Source organism: Lepidothrix coronata, unplaced genomic scaffold (assembly GCF_001604755.1).
Source record: "Lepidothrix coronata isolate B3197 unplaced genomic scaffold, Lepidothrix_coronata-1.0 Scaffold20, whole genome shotgun sequence".
Taxonomy (NCBI): domain Eukaryota; kingdom Metazoa; phylum Chordata; class Aves; order Passeriformes; family Pipridae; genus Lepidothrix; species Lepidothrix coronata.
In genome coordinates, this window is record NW_016690200.1 from 6326833 (window position 1) to 6345076 (window position 18244).

The 18244-nt window shown below is 42.7% G+C and overlaps 1 protein-coding gene across 1 annotated transcript in view; it reads left to right on the forward strand.

Moving 5' to 3' along the window:
* MKLN1 (muskelin 1) overlaps positions 1–18244 on the forward strand; it is a 94313-nt gene that overhangs the window by 41378 nt on the left and 34691 nt on the right. Inside the window, exons 8-9 of the mRNA XM_017807770.1 lie at positions 936–1001; positions 8479–8591. Coding sequence (XP_017663259.1) covers positions 936–1001; positions 8479–8591 — 179 coding nt within the window. The remainder of the gene's footprint in view (positions 1–935; positions 1002–8478; positions 8592–18244) is intronic.

An 18244-nucleotide genomic window follows, 5' to 3' on the forward strand; every position in this document is an offset into this window, starting at 1 on the left:
AATGAATGGAATTGACTCAAACTCAAAGCCAAGAGTGACAAATAAATACATTGTCTGAACAGGGCGTGTTTTGAATGAGATCTTTTGAAGTCTTTGTGTGTTATGTAGTAAATGTAAACTGCAGAATCTTTCTGCGTTGTTCTCAAGGCAGAAACCAGACTTGTAGCAGGATCCTTGACTACAGAGTACAAAACTCACTGTCACACAGCAAATGTAGGATCCAAGGTGACAACTGCCAAATGTGGAGCAGTGTCCCCAAACCCCTTGGGAGGGGTTATCAGGAATACAAGCAGGTTTCTCTTCCAACAGAACACGGGTTATCTTGCTAGTGTTGCTTCCCGTGGATGACACCTGTCCTGAAAGCTTAAGATACCTAAAGAGATTGGAAAGCAGCTTTAATGGGACAGTTGGGATTCCCTTATGTGTGAGGATAAGTGTTGCAAAGGCAGCTGTGCTGTGTCTCTCCATCACCTCCTTGCTCCCATCCCAGGGGTTCATCACCCTGCCAGTTGAGTGTCTGTTCTCACAGCTCAGCCCTCAGGTAACTCTCAGGTGGGGAGAGAGGGAAGAGAAGCCAAAGGCTGGCTGTGTCCTCACTGCTGGAGAGCTGGAGGGACGGCTCAGAGCTCTTTTGTGAGCACCTGTGTGGCTCCAGGAACTCTGGAGTTCCTTTCCAAGGTACTCAGAGTTACAGGAGAATATAAACTTTTGCTCTCTGTACTGTCAGTCACCAGATAATTCGTTATAAGACTTCTTACAGTTTTATAATGCACAGAAGAATATTACCTGGGAAGAGTGTTAAGCTAATGAAAACTTTAAGGTAATGCTTAAAGAAGGGTGAGTTACTAAGTTACTCTGCTTCTGTATTGAGGTTGTACCTTTCCTTGGTTTAAAAATCTCATAATGGAACACCCTCTCCTCCCTCTTTTTTGAAGGTGATGGGGAAGACAGTCGACCAGGGATGAGAGGTGGCCATCAGATGGTTATAGATGTGCAGACAGGTGAGTAGTTGTTACATTTCTTAATTAACTTATTTCTTTAATCCTCTGTTTTCCAGGTTTTGAGGTTTTTTTCAGGTTTTGAGGCAAAAAAAATTGCACTTTCTAATAGCTGGATTTAATACTCTTTCTCTCTGGAACTATATTCCAACTGCCTTTCCCACCCCTTCTTCCCTATTAATTCTCTGTTACGCCTTAGCCATTGCTTTGGCTTAACTAAGAAACCAAGAACAATTGTTTTTTATTTTTTGTCCCTCCTACCCTCTTAGAGCAGGAGCTCAAACAAGAAAAGAGAAATTAAGGATAATAATTTCCCTTGTCTGCTACAGGCTGTGCTCTTTGGAATAGAGCTCAAGCAATAGATCTGATGTGTTGAAACATTCTTTGTATTTTGGTTGGAGTGGCTTCTAATTTCCACAGTGTGCAAGAAACTCCTGTTAAATATAATTTGTTAGACTTTTTTTACAAAAAATGTTTCTTGTAGCAGTTTAAAGAATGGTTCAGCCTCTGCTTCAGAGAACCTGCAGAGAAAAGAAAGGGGGCTGTGTATCAGTAACAGTTCCAGTGATAGTTGTTCTCCATGACTTTATGTATCTTTGTCTTGCTTTAATTTAATCAGATTCCCGTGGCACGTCAGCCCTTGCTAAAATAAGGAAAGCATCTGCCTGAAACTTTGCTGTATGAGTGAGAGGATTGTTCTGGGGAAAGGAGAAACAAGATCAGGGTGTGATTAATGGAGAGGAATATAGGGTGGCATGGAGGGAGTTGGCAGAAAAGTGCCTGTGACTGTATCTGTTGTGGTCACACGGACGGGACCGGAGCATGTGACAGGGCAGCACCTTCAGGAGTAATTTGCTAAGTCATAGTGAACAAGCAAAAATGTAGCTGCAGTCTCTGGCTTGTGCTCAGAGTATAGTTACAGCTCTGGAGGAAGCACTCGAGTTATTTTGTGTATGAAAGCAAACTTTTTTTTTTTTTTGGTGGAAGAGGTTTGAGATTGATTAGAACAAAACATTGCTGGAGGATCGCTGGTGTTTCCCTACAGAGAGACTGGGAACGCTCCCTAGTGGCCTCGGGAATAAGTAGACAGTGAGTGTTTCACTAGAGCTTGGAAGTAACGTGATCCTTAACTTGGAAATGATAGTCCATCAGACCTTGTGAAAATAATATATCCCTGGTAGTGTGAGCCTTCCTTTCCATTGCTGTTGGTTTTCTTAAGCCCTTGTAAGATCTGCCTTGGACTTCACCTTTCACTCTGTTTTAATAAGGCAATAAAAACCATCTGTCTATATACATATATATATTTTTTTTCAATTGCACAAAAGTGGCTGGAGAGCACCCACAGGGGTGGAGTCCCAGTGTAGGAGAGCTGGATCTCCCCCTCTCATGCTGGCCCTTTCTTCCTGCAGCTCTGTCCAGTGGTGGTGGGATACCTTCCCAAAGTTTCTCTGTGGGCTGTTTGGGAAGTTGCTCTTAGTTTTGCATCCAGGTCCACTGAGGCTTGTACAAGCCAAAATGTTTTTTTGAGATTATAAGTATTGCCATTTAGTTTGGGTCATAACAGGCCAGGGGGAGTTCTTGGAGCTGTTATCCTTAAAACCAACCACTGGTGATTGCTGGAGTTTTCCTTTTGAATATAGGTAGTTTTTAATGAGCTGATGGGAATTGAGCCAGTTATGTCAGGATGTGTTTTACAGACTGGAGCTGTAAAGCTTCCTGGCTAACCTTGAGCAAATCCAGTGTTAATGGAAAAAGGAGCGGTGGTGTACTCTTTCCTTCAAAGACATCCTCCCTGCCTTACCCACGCACTTGCTGAGTTTGTGGTTTTTTTTTCCTCTTTGGCAACTGAAAAATCATCTCACTTTGCACTCCTTGTTAGAGAGGTGAGGTCCTTCTCAAAAACGAATGTTTTCTTCAACTTTAGTCTTTCGGAAATGAAGCGAAACCCCAAAATCATACTTCTAAGGAGAATCTGAAGTTTCATGTCACATAGAATACGTGCTGGAAGCAAATTTCCATCTCTGATGGCCAGACCTGCTGTAGCTATAACAAGTAGTTCTGTGTTTTGATTAACCTCAAGGAAATATTAACCAGTCATTGCTGACTACAAAAATATGCTTAATTTTAATTTGGTAAATAGCACTGAGCCTGCTGGATGCATGTGTTGGTGTTAGGATAGAGGATATGGATTGGGAAGCAACTGAGCTGGATCTTACATTCCTGATGATGCATTGAGTCACTGAGACTCTGTTTATAAGTTTCAGGTAGGACATAGTTTAACTTGGTCTAAGCTGCCTTTTAGCATGTTTTGTCTTCTTACATAAAAAATAAATTAAAAATGAAGAGTTACTGGTTCTCATAATGCCCTCCATGCTTTTAATTATATTAACACTCAAGACTGGAATGACTCTAGATGGCAGAATTAGGAAGTTGGGTTTGGTAGCCACATGCAGAAACATAAACTAGAGCTGAAACCACTGTTAGGTACTTGAAAGCTCTAGAATCTAAATGAAAGCAGAAGGCTTATGTTATTCCTGCTTTTTCCTGCAAGGTCTAGGTCTCATGGAGTTCTCCCTTTGGGAAGCTGGAGAGTTCTCTGTGCTTTTATACAGGGAAGGGGAGGTAATTGGGTAGTCACAACCCAGGTACATAAATTAAAACAAAAGTATCCTCCAAACAACCCCCAAACTACACAGGAACACAGTGGTGTGTGCTGAATGTCAGTCATGGAAGGCTGTTTATGCAGGCCCTGGTGAAATACTTGAGCAGCGAAACACAGGCTTGTGTGTGGAACTGTGTTCCCAGGGGCATTGAGCCCTAATGCAGTTTTGGATGAGGATGTTGGGATCTGGCATTGGTACTTTATTAACAGAACTTTGAGTCTGCCCTCCCAGGCCTCTTTATAGTTCAGATATGGCATGCATTTCAAAACTCCAGTGCTTATTCTGGAAGAAAGTGGGAATGAATAAGTGAATTGCCAAACTCAAGCTTTCAGGAATAACATCAGTATTTTAGAGCAATACATGTGCTGTGTTTTGGAGATTTGGGTTATAATTCCATAGATAAGGTGGAATTGATCTCCTCTGCCCTCATAGGACGGGCACAGTTTTGTGTGAATCACAGTGCAGTCCATAAAGATACACAACTTATTTTGGTAACAGAATTATAGACTATGTGGAAATCATCCTGTTTAAAACAATCTTGTGTTATATCCTGCTTTCTTCAACTTTCAGCTTTCAGTTCATTAAGCTGAAGTTTTCCAATGAACCTGTTGTAGAAACAACAGCAAAACAACCAGGATGATTTTCTTGGGTCTCTATTTCTCTTCTTTTTGGGAAGTGAAATAGTTTTTTGAGGGGAAAATATTAGTGGAATGGTGTTTATCGATTTGTTACCTCTGTTCACTCACTGAAGTGCGACTGCTCTAATTTTGTTTGTACGTTATTTTGCTTTTCCTTTTGCTGGAAGGAGTTCTGTTTTCCTCCTTTTGTTGGATGAGTGAGAACAAAGCTGTAGGTTGGGAAAACAGGGAGATCCAGAGCCCTGGGCCCAGCATGCCCATGGTATGTGTGGGCAGCACAGTGGAAATGACAAGGCTGGTTCAAAAGCAGCATGGAAAGATGAAAAAGATGAAGAGAGAGCAGCAGACATGAAGGATGCTGTTTTGCCTGAGGAAAACACTGTTATCCATAAGATATTTAAAGACAGGACTTGTGTACAAGATGAAGGGATCTCTGAAACAAAACACAGATGGCTTCTAAGCTCTGAAACACAAACAGCTGCTGAATCCTGGAGGTTACTCAACTTTGTGGTGCTTTCACATTTGAGAGGAAGACTCTATGCCTAGCCTGAAAAAAAACTTGGATCCAGCCAACATCTACGCTGAACTGTGGCTCAGAAACCGAGGGGTGTGATACCGCACAGAAATTTGGGTCTGGTTTTACATTTGTGCTCTAAGTGCCCCTCACAAAGTGGACAGTGCTGCTGGCACGTGACTGAATCTGTGGTTCTACATGGGGCAGTGATGTCTTTTCATAGAAGGCTTTTGAGATACCAGTGGTTTGTCCTTGTGGTGATGAAAACCAACCTCCTGCTGGGCTGTGTCAGCAGGAGCATGGCCAACAGGTTAAGGAGGGGGATGTTCCTCTCTTTAGTACTCAAGGCCACATCTGGAGTGTGCCTGTGCCCAGTTTGGGCTCTCTGGGACAATAAGGATTGTGTCAAACTGAGAGTCACTGAAGAGCCACCAAGGTGGTCAGGGCTGGAGCCTGTGATGTGTGAGGAGATGCTTTGGGAGCTGCTTTTGTGCAGCTGGTAGAAAAAAGGTTCGTGGGAGGGTCTCAGAGCTGTCTTCACGTAGCTGGTGGGGGCATGGAGGTGACCACACTCATTTTGGGGTGGGGGGGCAGAGGGATGGGACGAAGGGCAGGATGGGAAACTCCATATTTCAGATATTAGGAATAAAAAAAAATGTAACGAAGATAATCAGTCATTGTAGCAGATCTGAGACTGAAATATCTGTCTTTGGAGATACTCAGAGTTTAACTAAGTAATTCCCTGTGCAACCTGGTCCTGCTGTGAGAGGTTTGGGAGGTGACTGATGGATCAGATGACTTGCAGAGGTGTTGTAGGTCCATAATTCTTTCATATTTCATGGAGAACTGTTCTAGCAGACACATGGAGATACCATTTGACTAAAGCATGTAGTGAGATATGTGACCAGGATTGGAATGTATTCAGTGTGCCTGTGTATTAGAAGGTAAAACAGGGAGGCTCAGGCACACCAAGCAGCTTTTGTCAGCCTGGCCAGAGCAGTTTGCCATGTAACACCCTGGTCAGATGAGGAAGACTCACTTGTACCAAAATCCCACCCCGGATTTCATCACATGGGGAAGGTGGAGTTAATAGACAACTGTCTTGGAGAACATGAATGAACCTGGACTGAAGCTGCCCCAGGATATTTAGTATTTCACAGGGGTTAGAGAAGGATGGTTTACATACTTGTCTGAAAAATAAAAATTAATGAGAGATCGACAGGAAATATGTTGAATTTTGGGAACATGTGTCCTCTAATTTGAGGAGTGCCCTGGCACCCTTTAGTCATCCAGACAGTAAGGGAGGAGAAGAATTTAGATATTACAGAAACATTTTTGTCTGAGCAAGCAGTTTAGAAATATCCACAGAGCATATTTAATTCAAAGTGTTCAATTTGTATTCAGAAATAAATGCAGAGGAAATACGGTGAAAATGCTGGAGGAGAAATTTGACTTCCTAAATGTAGCTGGTGAAAGCTTTGGGTAAATATAATTGCTTTCATGTTTTTTCTTGTTGCCTTGCAGGTAGGTTTGAAAATTCTTCTCTGTCCCTGAAGCAGAATAGAGACTTGCTTTAATAAAGCAGCATCACTATTGCTGTATTACACATTGCTTGGATACAGAGGGAGAAATCCTTTCCTCCTTGAGTTCCCCAGTGCTGCCAGAGTAGGAATAGTTATATTGGTGTGAGATTCCTGGGCTCCCTTCTGGCTGCCCCACTCCTGTGTCTGGAGTTTGTGGTCTCTGCCCTCTTCTTTTGAGTATTTGCTGATATGTTGGTGAGGTGGGAATTGCATCCTGGGTCTGTCCTGGTTGGATCTCTGCGTACAAGGCGGAAAAATAACCCTCCCATAAAATCTGAATTAACAGGTAGAGCAGAAGGGTGATTCTGGTTGGGGAACATACTGAAGTTTGACTTTTAAAAAAATTGGAAATCGAAAAAAATTTCAAAACCAACCAACTAAAAACAATCTCTGAATAACACCAAACAACTAACTTTTTGCTTATAACATGGGAGAACCATTGCAAAATTTAGGAGAACTATGAAAAATTATTTTCTTGACGTAACCAGCAACAGTTGCATTTATGCATCAAAAAAATGCTCCTTTTCAGTACAGAAACTTCCTATAAAATATGTATATAGTTCTGCAGGAAGGCATAAAACCAAAAAATGGTAGTCATTGGGTCTAGATAGTGATGGAGCCTTTCTTTGGCGTGAGCTACAGTTTTCCATCATGATGGAAATGGAGCCTGGCACAGCGTTGGTGTCCCCTTGTGTTCCCAGTGTCACTCTGGGGATGCTCTCGGTGGCACCAGCTGGGTGGTTGTGCTCCTCCCTCAGTGTTCACGGGCCGTTTCGCTCTGTCAGCTTGGTGTAGGTAACTCTCAGAAGCTGAGTTTTCATCAGATTCATTCAGGTTTGCTATTAAATTTCATGTGAGCCAACAAAGCCTTTCCAGGCAGGCCTGACGTTTTGGCAAGGCCCCAGGAGGATATTTAGCCGGTGCCAAATCTTTTATTTTTCTCAGCTATCAATGAAGCTGTTGTGGTGATGTGGGTTTTGTGAGCTGTGAGAATTTATGTGCACAAAGGGACCTGCTCTTTGCAGGGAACACTGGGAGCCCTGAGTCCAGGAGGAAGGGTAATTAAAGTTAATGAACCAGGGTAACCTTTCCATGGTGATGACCACTATCCTGATGGTAGGTAAGGGTCAGGGACTGGTCCTGTTTTGTAATCCTGCTTCTAACTCTGCTGTTTAATTGGTGTTGGATCAAAAATTGGCCATTACCTCCATAATAGGAGTGGTTTGTGGATTTTAAAGGACTTTTTCAAAGCTCTACAGGTCTTGAGGGGCTTGTTCTTCTTGGACTTGGCTTTGTGTTATGTTTTAATGCAGTCCAAAAATGAAGTATTTTCAGCATTTGAGACTAGATAGTGATGTTTCTATAATGGGAGCAATTTAGTTATCTCTCTATGGCAGAACAGAGGCTTTTCTTAAATGCTTCCCCTGTTCAGAGGCTTCATCTGGTTTTATCAGTGAGTCTGAGAATCCTTTGGTCTTGCTGTGCATGGAGCAGTTGTGGGTTTGAGGTGACAGGCCTGAAACACTGACTTTAACTCTTCTACTTACTTGCTTTTGTGCCATCAGGTAAGTTCCTTTATGCAAGGCTTTTCCCTTCAAGAAGATTTCATAATTGAAGTAAATTTTTCTTTCTAAGAGAATGGACTAAACAGAAAAACTTTGTTGCTCCAATCTCAGAAGTCTTGCTGATGTATAAATCTTGCACCAGACAGGGTACAAGCTGAGATGTCATTGATAGACTAAGTGCACAGGATCCAAAATGTTAAATATTGTTCATTTGTCTGTCTGGAATTTTAATCAGAAGGCTGTGGGTTTGATTGCCTCTTATGTAAATGTAGAAATAGAAAATGACTCTGAGAACTGGCTGACTATCAATCTTAAAAACTTCCATTACTAAACCAAACCACATTTCTTTGTCTTGGTGACTGGTTCTGTTCAAAAAGGAGCAGTGTTTTAAGTAAAAATTGTTTTAAACTACTCTTCTGATAGTTTGTCTGTTTGTCACAGGTGTTTTGTAGGTATTGGCCTGTTTAGAGATGTTTTCTTCAAATAGCATTAACATGTCCTTCCTTTTTTTTGACAGAAACTGTTTATTTGTTTGGTGGCTGGGATGGAACTCAGGATCTGGCTGACTTCTGGGCATACAGTGTGAAGGAAAACCAGTGGACCTGCATATCCAGGGATACTGAGAAAGAGGTAAGTTCTGCAAACATCCATATTGTTAAAAATACATGAATTGTTGCCCAGGAAAGTCCCCCTTCTGAAGTGCTTGTGTTGAAGTGCAGCTGCAGTGAGAGCCACAGAGTTCAGACCTTCAAGTTCTGAAGACTTTTGAAATGCTTACATGGGGAAAATGTGAGCTGGCTGTGGCTTTGAAGTGTTAAAATTCCTGGAGGGGAAAGGTTTGTTTCTCAAAAGCAGAACGATCGGCCAAAAATCAGCTCAGCAAGTGGAACATGAGTTAAGTAATTTTATATGGCTGAACAACCAGACTTATCACAGAATCACAGGATGGTTTGGGTTGGAAGGGACTTTAAAAATCATCCAGTTCCAACCCTCCTGCCATGGGCAGGGACACCCCCCACTAGAAGGTTCCAAGAAGAACTTGGTAAGAAACCTCTCAGACCCAATGCTGGTGTTGAGCTTCAGAAACAAATTGTTTATTTTTTTAGCTTCTGTCAAAAATGAGTCGAAAAGGGACAACTAACGGATGGAATTCTAGAGAACAGGGGTAACTGCCAAAGGCTACACAACCCCAAGAGCTTTCGTGGAATTCATTTGGGCCATTTTCTTTGGCCCGTTTTGCTCAGTGTTTGACGTATGAGAACTGAAATGAATGTAGCTTGGGTTAGAGGAGGTAACAAAAAAAAGTCCAAGAGCTTTGGCTTCTAACAGTTCATTTTACTGTGCACTGTGAAATGTCCAAGTTTTGTGTGGTTATTGTGTCTTGAGTTCGTTACTTGTTTTGTCAGAGCATAACTTCAGGAGATTCTTGCAGCCTCTCCGTGAAGGTGTGGAAAGTTCGAGAATCCACCACTTTTTGAGAAATTCATGAGTTAATTTCTTCAAGTATTTGAAAAAAAAAGTATAAAAATGTCTCATTTCTCATTTGTGTTTTCCCAGTTTTTTGTCATGGCTAATTTTGTGAGCTTCCGTACGAGATTAAATAACTCTTTAATATTGTCCTTTTTTTCCCCCAGCAAAGGTTTTTAGAGGTTGCAGTCAAGTAGGACAAAGAGCTTGTGCTGAAAAAAAAAAATAAAAATCTCACAGTAAGGCACTTCCTGTTGCCTTCAAATCTGTTTTGTAACATCCTTTACAAAACGGGCAATAACAAAACTGAACATGATACTCTGATTTCTGTCATAACAGAGATGTGTGAAGGTAAAGTTTTTATATTTATGTACTGTTTAGTACATACATTTGTTGTGCTCAGGATGGAATGAAGTAGGCCCTTTCTGAAAAGGGGTTACTGTAATTTCTTCCTGCACAAACCAGTGTGGGTCAGTCTGGTGTTTAAGGGATTCATTTCCTTCCTTACTGGGATCCTGTTGCGTCAAGTTGAGTTTCTGTAAAAGTTAGAAGGCCTGGCTGGGATGGTTTCACCTCAGGTTCCTTGAGCCAGACTCTAGCAGGGCTGACACCAGGTTGGGAGGAAGGAGGGATACACAGAAGGAGGGTTGTGGAGGAGACACAGTAGAAGAGATGTGAGCTGATACAATGAAGAGGCTATAAAGGGATTTTGGAGGGGAAAAAAGTTACAGGGTGTAATGGAAGATCAGGAAACCCAAATGGAAGATGGGAAGGGTCTAGGAGTGAGAGGAAGGAAGACAGAGGAATTTTTAAAGAGTGGAGGATAGTTGAATGTATTGAGGATGTACATAAAAGAGAAAAGCGTGAAGCAATGTGGGTGGCTTTAGAAAGGGAATTCTATAAGGACTCTTTGTGACAAGCTTGAGACATGGGCCCGTGGAGTTCAACAAGGCCAAGTGCAAGGTCCTACACATGGACTGGGGCAATCTCAGGAACAAATAGAGGCTGAGCAGAGAATGGGTTAAGAGCAACTCTGAGAAGAACACCTTGGGAGGCGTGTTGGTGGAGGAGAAGCTCAACATGTCTCGGCTGTGTGCACTCACAGCCCAAAAAGCTCAGTCATATCCTGAGCTGCACCAAGGGAGGGGATTCTGCCCCTCTGCTCTGCCCTGGTGAGACCCCACCTGCAGAGCTGCCTCCAGCTCTGGGGGACCAACATCAGAAGCTGCTGGAGTGAGTCCAGAGGAGGCCACGGAGATGCTCCAAGGGCTGGACCCCCTCTGCTCTGGAGCCAGGCTGGGAGAGCTGGGGGTGTTCACCTGGAGAATAAAAGGCTCCAGGGAGACCTGAGAGTCCCTTCCAGGGCCTAAAGAGGCTCTGAGAGAGCCGGAGAGGGACTTGGGGCAAGGGCATGTAGTGACAGGACAAGGGGGAATGACTTTAAACTGAAAGAGAGTAGGTTTAGGAGGGGTATTGGGGAGAAATTCTTCCCTGTGAGGGTGGGGAGGCCCTGGCACAGGTTGCCCAGAGAAGCTGTGGCTGCTGCATCCCTGGACGTGTTCAAGGCCAGGTTGACCAGGGCTTGGAGCAACCTGGGAGAGTGGAAGGTGTCCCTGCCCGTGGCAGGGGGTTGCAGCTTAGATGACCTGTAAGGTCCTTCCAACCCAAACCGTTCCATGATTCTGTGATATGATCTGCAGTGTTGTTCAGAAGGAGAACTGCTGAGCCACAGTCCAGGGGTTTGGTGACCTACTGAGATACAGTACTTGGAAGCCAGCAGTGGGGTGCTTTGTCTTTTTTTTTTTTTTTTTTTTTTTTTTTTGTGTGTGTGGCTTTTTTTGGTGGTGGTGTTTTTTTTTTATTTCCCCCCCCCAAAAAAAAAATCTGGATAAAACCTGATTTAGAAATGAAAAGGTCAATCTCAAATGTTGAGGAGAAAATTCAAAAACTCCAGATGTTTCTCTAATAGGGACATAAACTGTTCACAAACAATTTGCAAAAAGGAAATGTCTGTTGACGTGGAATTTTAAAAAATATTCAGGGTAGATTCCAGTAGAGCTTAATATTGCTGTTTTGTTGTATTGTGCTGGTTCTGCTTCTGGCTCTTTTGTTCTAATTAATCAGTGACAGTGGTTAAATTAGGCATTCAATAATTAAGCTTGGGCAAGAACAGAATATGGTAAAAATTGCATCTTATCCAGTGTTATTGTGGGGATAATGCACAGGAATGCTTTTGGGATAAAGGTACCAGAGCTTCTGTTGCAATGCAACTGGAAAAGGTTGTGTGACTTTAGTGAACACTTTTGCTGCTGTTTTTCAAAGTTTGCCAGTGAGGTCTCTCTCTGTCACCTGTTGTTGCATTTGTCTTTTTTAACAGACCATCAAAGCTAATTTTCCATAACTCTTTTTCACAGAATCATTGAATAGTTTAGGTTGGAAAAGCCTCCGAAGGCCATCATCTCCAACTGTCAACCCAGCACTGCCAAGGCCACCACTAACCCACGTCCCCAAGTGCTGCATCCACACGGCTTTTAAATCCCTCCAGGAATGGGGACTCCACCCCTCCCCTGGGCAGCTGTGCCAGTGCTTGACAACCCTTTCAGTGAAGAATTTTTCCCTTATATCCTATCTAAACCTCTTCTGGCACAACTTGAGGCTGTTTACTCTTGTCCTGTCCCTTTTTCCCTGGCAGCAGAGCCTGACCCCCACCTGGCTCCCCCCTCCTGTCAGGGAGTTGCAGAGAGCAAGAAGGTCCCCTCTGAGCTTTCTTTTCTCCAGGCTGAGCCCTCCCAGCTCCCTCAGCCACTCCTCATCAGACTCATGCTCCAGACCTTCCTCAAGCCTGCATCCTTCCAGGGAGATGCTCCATGGAGCATCTCAGGACCTCTCAACTTACCCTCAACTTCTGTCTCCTCTGTGGCATCTGTGACAGCTCTCTGAATCAGTTGGCACGAGGCACAGCTAAAACATGTTTAGTTTGAGCCTTTAAAGGTTTTTACCCTGAACCAGGGGGAATGTTGTGACAAATGCTCTGAGGTTTATTAGAGGTTTTATATCAGCAGACCTTTTCAGGACTAGGAAATAAATAGTTTTGAAAAAAAACAACCTTGTCATTCCTTGGGCATTTTGATTCTAGGCCAGTGTCAGTTAATAGAGAAACTTAATGTGTGTGTTTTGGTGTCTAATATTTCTGGTTTCCAAGCAGCAACTTTCTCTTTTGAAGAGTAATTTAGTGAAATTCAGCACAGGAGGAGAGTTTTAAGTCTAGGAAAAACTTCCTTTGGTGTAAATTGATAATCATGTGGATTTTGAAATAGGATCAAAATGCTGAGGGATGTTGATGCCTCTGGAGATGAGATAAATGAGACTAAAGCAAGGATGATGTTGACATACTTTGGCACTGCCATTCTTGTACCTTGTTTTAGGATTTCCTGGAGACAAGAGATGAGGGATCTCCCTTCAAACAGTGTCACTGCATCAGCTGGTACCTTCTGTGGTGCTTATTTGTAAATACAGTACATTGACTCATCCTCATTCTGGCTTCTTCAGAGGGAAGATCCAGCTCACAAATCAGCTCTCTGAAGGACATGAAAATTGTGTCAATGGGTTAAATTCAGGTGACACTGTGTTTCTCTGAAAAACTTCTAAGTGTTTTCTTGCCAAAGGTAGAAGTGAAGGTCTTGTCATGGTTTAACTGCTTGAGAGGATAAATCTTTCCTCACAATGAAGGAAAGTGTAGGTCAACAAGTGCCTCCTGTTCAGTAGGTTCAAAATGTTCTAGAAAATGGGTGTATTGTGAGGTGACAGTTTGCAGTGAACACCAAGTGCTCTTCCAGGATGCTGCAAGTAAAAGCTGACAAGTGTAGAAAGATCTAATGGTGAGAGCCAGGGGGAAATTCAACTGCTATTGTATTTCCAGTTAAATTTTCTCCAATCTCTGCATGCATTTCTTTACATTTGCTGACATGGATGAATTTACCCAAAGCTTTCAGTGTCATATTACCACAGAAGTAAGAGTTTGTGACTGATCTGTTGGGTGTGATGCAGCAATACATGAGCTTATCTGTGTCAGGCTTTTACCCTGTGCTGTTTTAAGTGTAGGAATTGAACTAGTCTCAAATATTGACTTCTTCCCACAGATGGTGATACAGTTTGGAAGACACTTTAAGTAACTTGAAGGTTTTTTGTTTCAAATGTTGTGATGTTTACGGACTCGAGATCTAATACGCTGAGTGTGCCATGTCCTGCTGCTGAGCAGTTCCAGTTGTACAGATGCTCAGCTGAACGAGATGCCTGGTGCCACAAAAGCACATAGGGAGAAAGCAGCTGTCCCTGAAAGAAACTTGGATACTGCAGACATACCTCGGAGCCAACTTCCTAAATAGTGCAAATGCCTACAAAAGTAGGGACAAAGACGGCAGATGCTGAAGTGAACCAAGTGAAAAGTATCCCAGGCTGATCCTAAATATCGCAGGCTAATGGCTTATTTTCCTCCCTGCTTAGTAGCATAATGGTTTTAGAATGTTCTAAGCCAGTATTCTTTCAAGAGAATGTTAGAGAGAGACTTTCAGATATGCCTGACTGACGTCTCCAGTGATTTCTACTTAGGCAGCCTAAAGCAAAAACACCCCGTTGAGGGAGCAGCACCTCAGTTTTTTATTTACTTATTTTAGAATAAACTTTTTGGAAAGGTTTTCGGCTTTTAAAGATAACTTATGTGCTTATGCTACCTTATGTGCCTAAGGAGTTCTGTCCTCTTAACCCTAGTTTATTTGTGGGTTTGTGTTTTTTTTTTTTTTAACTTTGACATTTTTTTAGAGAAAAGATCATCCATATTTGAAAACAGCTCCAGGTCTTAAGTTATTCAGTTCCCTCACTTAGGTGCCTGTAGTTCTTGCTCCCAGCATGAAAAAAAGCCCAGAAAACCAGCCAAATTTCAGTTACTCCTCACACCAGGTGTTTGAACGAGTGGAGGTCCCTTTCCTCCACATGCTGATGTTGAAGTCACGCTCATGGAGAAAGGAGTATTAAATAAATGGATTATGCCTGGTGTTCTGGAGGTTGCACAACTCTGGCAGTCCCAGAACTTGTGTGTGCCAGTCTCCAGATTACATCTGAATTTCCAAGTCATCATAAAGCCTTCAGCTGCAAAGTAAAACTGCTTTTAGTCCTTGAAGTGAAGCGTCAGGCAGAGCTGATTTGTGGCATTTATGTCCCGATAAAAATCACCACTTCAGCTGCAGCTTATGATGAGTTTAATGCTCTGATCCTTGGTCTGGAATGGAACTTTATTTTACTTATGTGACTTTATTAGGACATTATTGCATCATCCTAATGCATATTGCAGTTCCCTGTAAATTGTAGATGAGGCAGTGTGCAGTCCTGCTCGGGTGGCTGTGGATCCATCTCAGGGAAGAGGACGTTATTCAAATGTTTGAAGTATTACAGAATTTTCAGGTGAAGATTTAGTGAAGAGGTTGATACTGGTACGGGGAATTCTGATTTATATCCTTTTGGCTTTTGAAGACACAGAAATATGCACCTATAAGATGAGCCAGCTGGAGTCCCTGGACCCCAGCATTTCACACTGAAGGGATGAAGAAAAAGGATTTGAAAGAAACAGGAGAATATGTGGAGGTAGAAGGTGGGAGGAAAGCTTATTGTCTTGCCAGCAAAGTGAAAGTGGCTTCACACACCAGTAGACTTCACCTTGGGAATAGTCTCTTATTTCAGCTACACTGAGAGAGACTTTTGTTACATTAACACTCCTCAAGCTGTTCAAATACTGAAATCCCTAAAGAAATATCAGTTACCCCAAGATGGTAACACAGGGGAAGCGGTCTCAAGTAGTAGCATTGACAAATCCTTCACTAAATTGTCTGCATAATTACATGCTTGAAAGTATAGTAAGTTTTCGTGGACCTTGCTACTGAAGCATTTCAGCCACTGGGTTTTGGAGCTAATTAGGGATTTGAGCTTTCTGGACTGTCTCGAGACTGGCAGAATGGATGGTGCATTGATGTGTTGAGTTCTCAGACCTACCTGAAAGAGCTTAGTGTGTTTAATAGGACTTAATCCTTGAATTTTCCAAGGCTTGTGTGTGATGGAGTTGTTATTCGTACATATTGATATGGTATTCAGGAACTGTTGGGCTCTAGGAGATTAAACAGCCACTTCTATGACTTTCTAACACCTTTGAGAGCAAACTACTCTCTGTCTTCGCTTTGTCACAAACATCTGAGAGCCTGTGGCACTCAGAAGATTTAGACTTAGACTTTAATGTTTGTCTATCACCAGCTTTTCAAGGACAATTAATTAAAAAAGAAACCCAGACAACTTCCAAAATTGTAGCCTTGCTGCACCCTGATCTTTGTGGCTAAACAGTTTATAAAGGACTAGTTAATTGTTATCAACCTGCTGGTCTATGAGTGGGACTGAGTCTCAGCATCTGTGGAAAAATCTCTCTTGGCTGGACCTTTGCTGGCCGTTGTTACTTGTAATGAGAGGACAGCGTGACCTTGTGGTTCATGCAAGAATGACCTCATTCAACATCCTGCAATTGTTAATGGGGTTAGTTAAACTGGGCACACGGGGGACGTTGTCCTGAGGGCCCATCTTGGAGCTGGTGAAACCTGTGTTTCTCTAGTGGGTGGTCATCTCTTAGATTTCATCAGTGTTGCTGAAAGCAAAGCTGAGCAGTTGATGTGGAGCAAACTGTGATTTACTTGATGAAATTTAAGACGTTATCATTTTTTTTTCACATTTCACCAGTGTTAGCAGTGCTTGGTTTGCAGGTAAATTGTCCCTTCTGTTAGATATAACACAGAATTTATGTCCTTCTGCTGCAAGGTTTCAGCTACTGCTCTTGTTTGCATTTGTAAGCTGAATCACTTAGACTGGATGACTTACTTTTGACTGTAAACTAAAGCCTAGACAAGACCTTCATACACATTCCTGTAGCCTTCTTCAAATAAATTAGAGTCACAGAATGGTTTGGATGGGAGGGACCTTAAAGATCACCTACTTCCACCCCTTGTCATAGGACAGGCACACCTTCCACTATCCCAGGTTGCTCCAAGCCCCATCCAACCTGGCCTTGAACACTTCCAGGGATGGGGCAGCCACAGCTTCTCTGGGCAACCTGTGCCAGGGCCTCACCACCCTCAGAGTGAAGAATTTCCTCCTAACATCTAATCTAATTGTCTCCCCTTTTAGGTTAAAGCCATTCCCCTTTGTCCTATCACTATCTCCTTGTGTAAAAAGTCTCCCTCCATATTTTTTATAACCTCCCTTTAAGTTCTGAAGGACCACAAATTATTTCACACTATTTGCATACTTGAAGCTCTGGGGGTTTTTTCCCCTTTCCACTTGCTTGTAAAGATGTCTTGGTTTACTGCAACATGAGATCCACGGTGTTATGCATTGCTGGAAGGTTTTGATGATGCCTTGGTGTGAGAGCAGAGGGCTCAGAAGGCCCAGGAATGTGACTCCCTGCACTGGCATCACCTGCCAGAGTTGTTTCTGCAGAGTAGGTGAACTTGTGCAGTGCAGCTGTCAAAGGAGAATGTTGGTGCTGTGGAAAGCTCAGTTCTGAGGACACACTTTGTCTTTAGAGGTGCCTTGATCAGGGCACATCAGAAGCCAAAAGATCATGTGCTCGTTCATTCCTTTATGAAAATACTCTGAAATGAGCTATTCCTGCAGGCAGGCTGGCAGGGAGGCTAAAAAATAACAATTTCATGGGAATAGAACATTAAGCATCTCTCCGTTTTCATAGCAATGTTCATGTGCTGTGCTGAGCCTGGGCCGTGATAAACCTGTGCTGATCCCTGAGGGATGGAGCAAACACTTGGAGTAAATTCTTACGTAGGACTGGAAGGGAAGGGCTCTCATGGGTCATCAAATCCACCGCTGTCATAAGGATCGTGTCGTATGATCTCTGAGCCTGATCATTTGACTTATAAGCTCATTGAACCGTCTTTCAAAAATAGAACATCAGGCCATTTATTTTTTTAATTCTAATTTAAGCAGGGAAGGTCTCTCCGTGGAAGGCTCAGCTCAAGGCCGCCAAGAATCAACAGTGAGAAATTAGGACTATCCCAAATGTGTGTGTGCTTTTATAGGGAGGAAGGAGGAAAAAAAAAAAAAGCTTCATCCTGTTTAATTTTTTGTTTCGTTTTGTTTTCCCACCTTACAGAGATGTGCACACAAAACTGTGTGCTAAAAGCTGCCTCTGACTTTAATCTGCTCCATCATGTCTGAGTCAGATGCCCAGAAAGGACTTTGCTGGTAAATCTATCCCGTGGCATCGCTGTAGGAGGGCACCCTTAAGCAGATTAGCCATAGCTCAAATACTGTGTCAACTGCCTGACCGAGGGTGGCTTCTCTGTCTTAGCTCTGGATAGACTTATTAATGGTTAATTATAACTTTTTTATATCCAAATCTAATATTTTCATTAAGACACTTAACTCTCTTGTGTGAGAAACTGTGTAAATCCATGGCTTTCCAGTGCTGGTCCTGGGGACTTTTAAGCATCGTGATTCTTAGACAGTTTCTGATGTATTTATTAGACTTCCCTAAATATTTATTGGCAGAACATAGTTTACATGTAACAGGTTGCCCAGAGAAGCTGTGGCTACCCCATCCCTGGAAGTGTTCAAGGCCAGGTTGGATGGGGCTTGGAGCAACCTGGGATAGTGGAAGGTGTCCCTGCCCATGGCAGAGGGTTGGAAGTGGATGATCTTTAAAGTCCCTTTCAACCCAAAAACATTCTAGGATTCTGTGATATTCTTGCCACTATTTATAAAGGTAACAG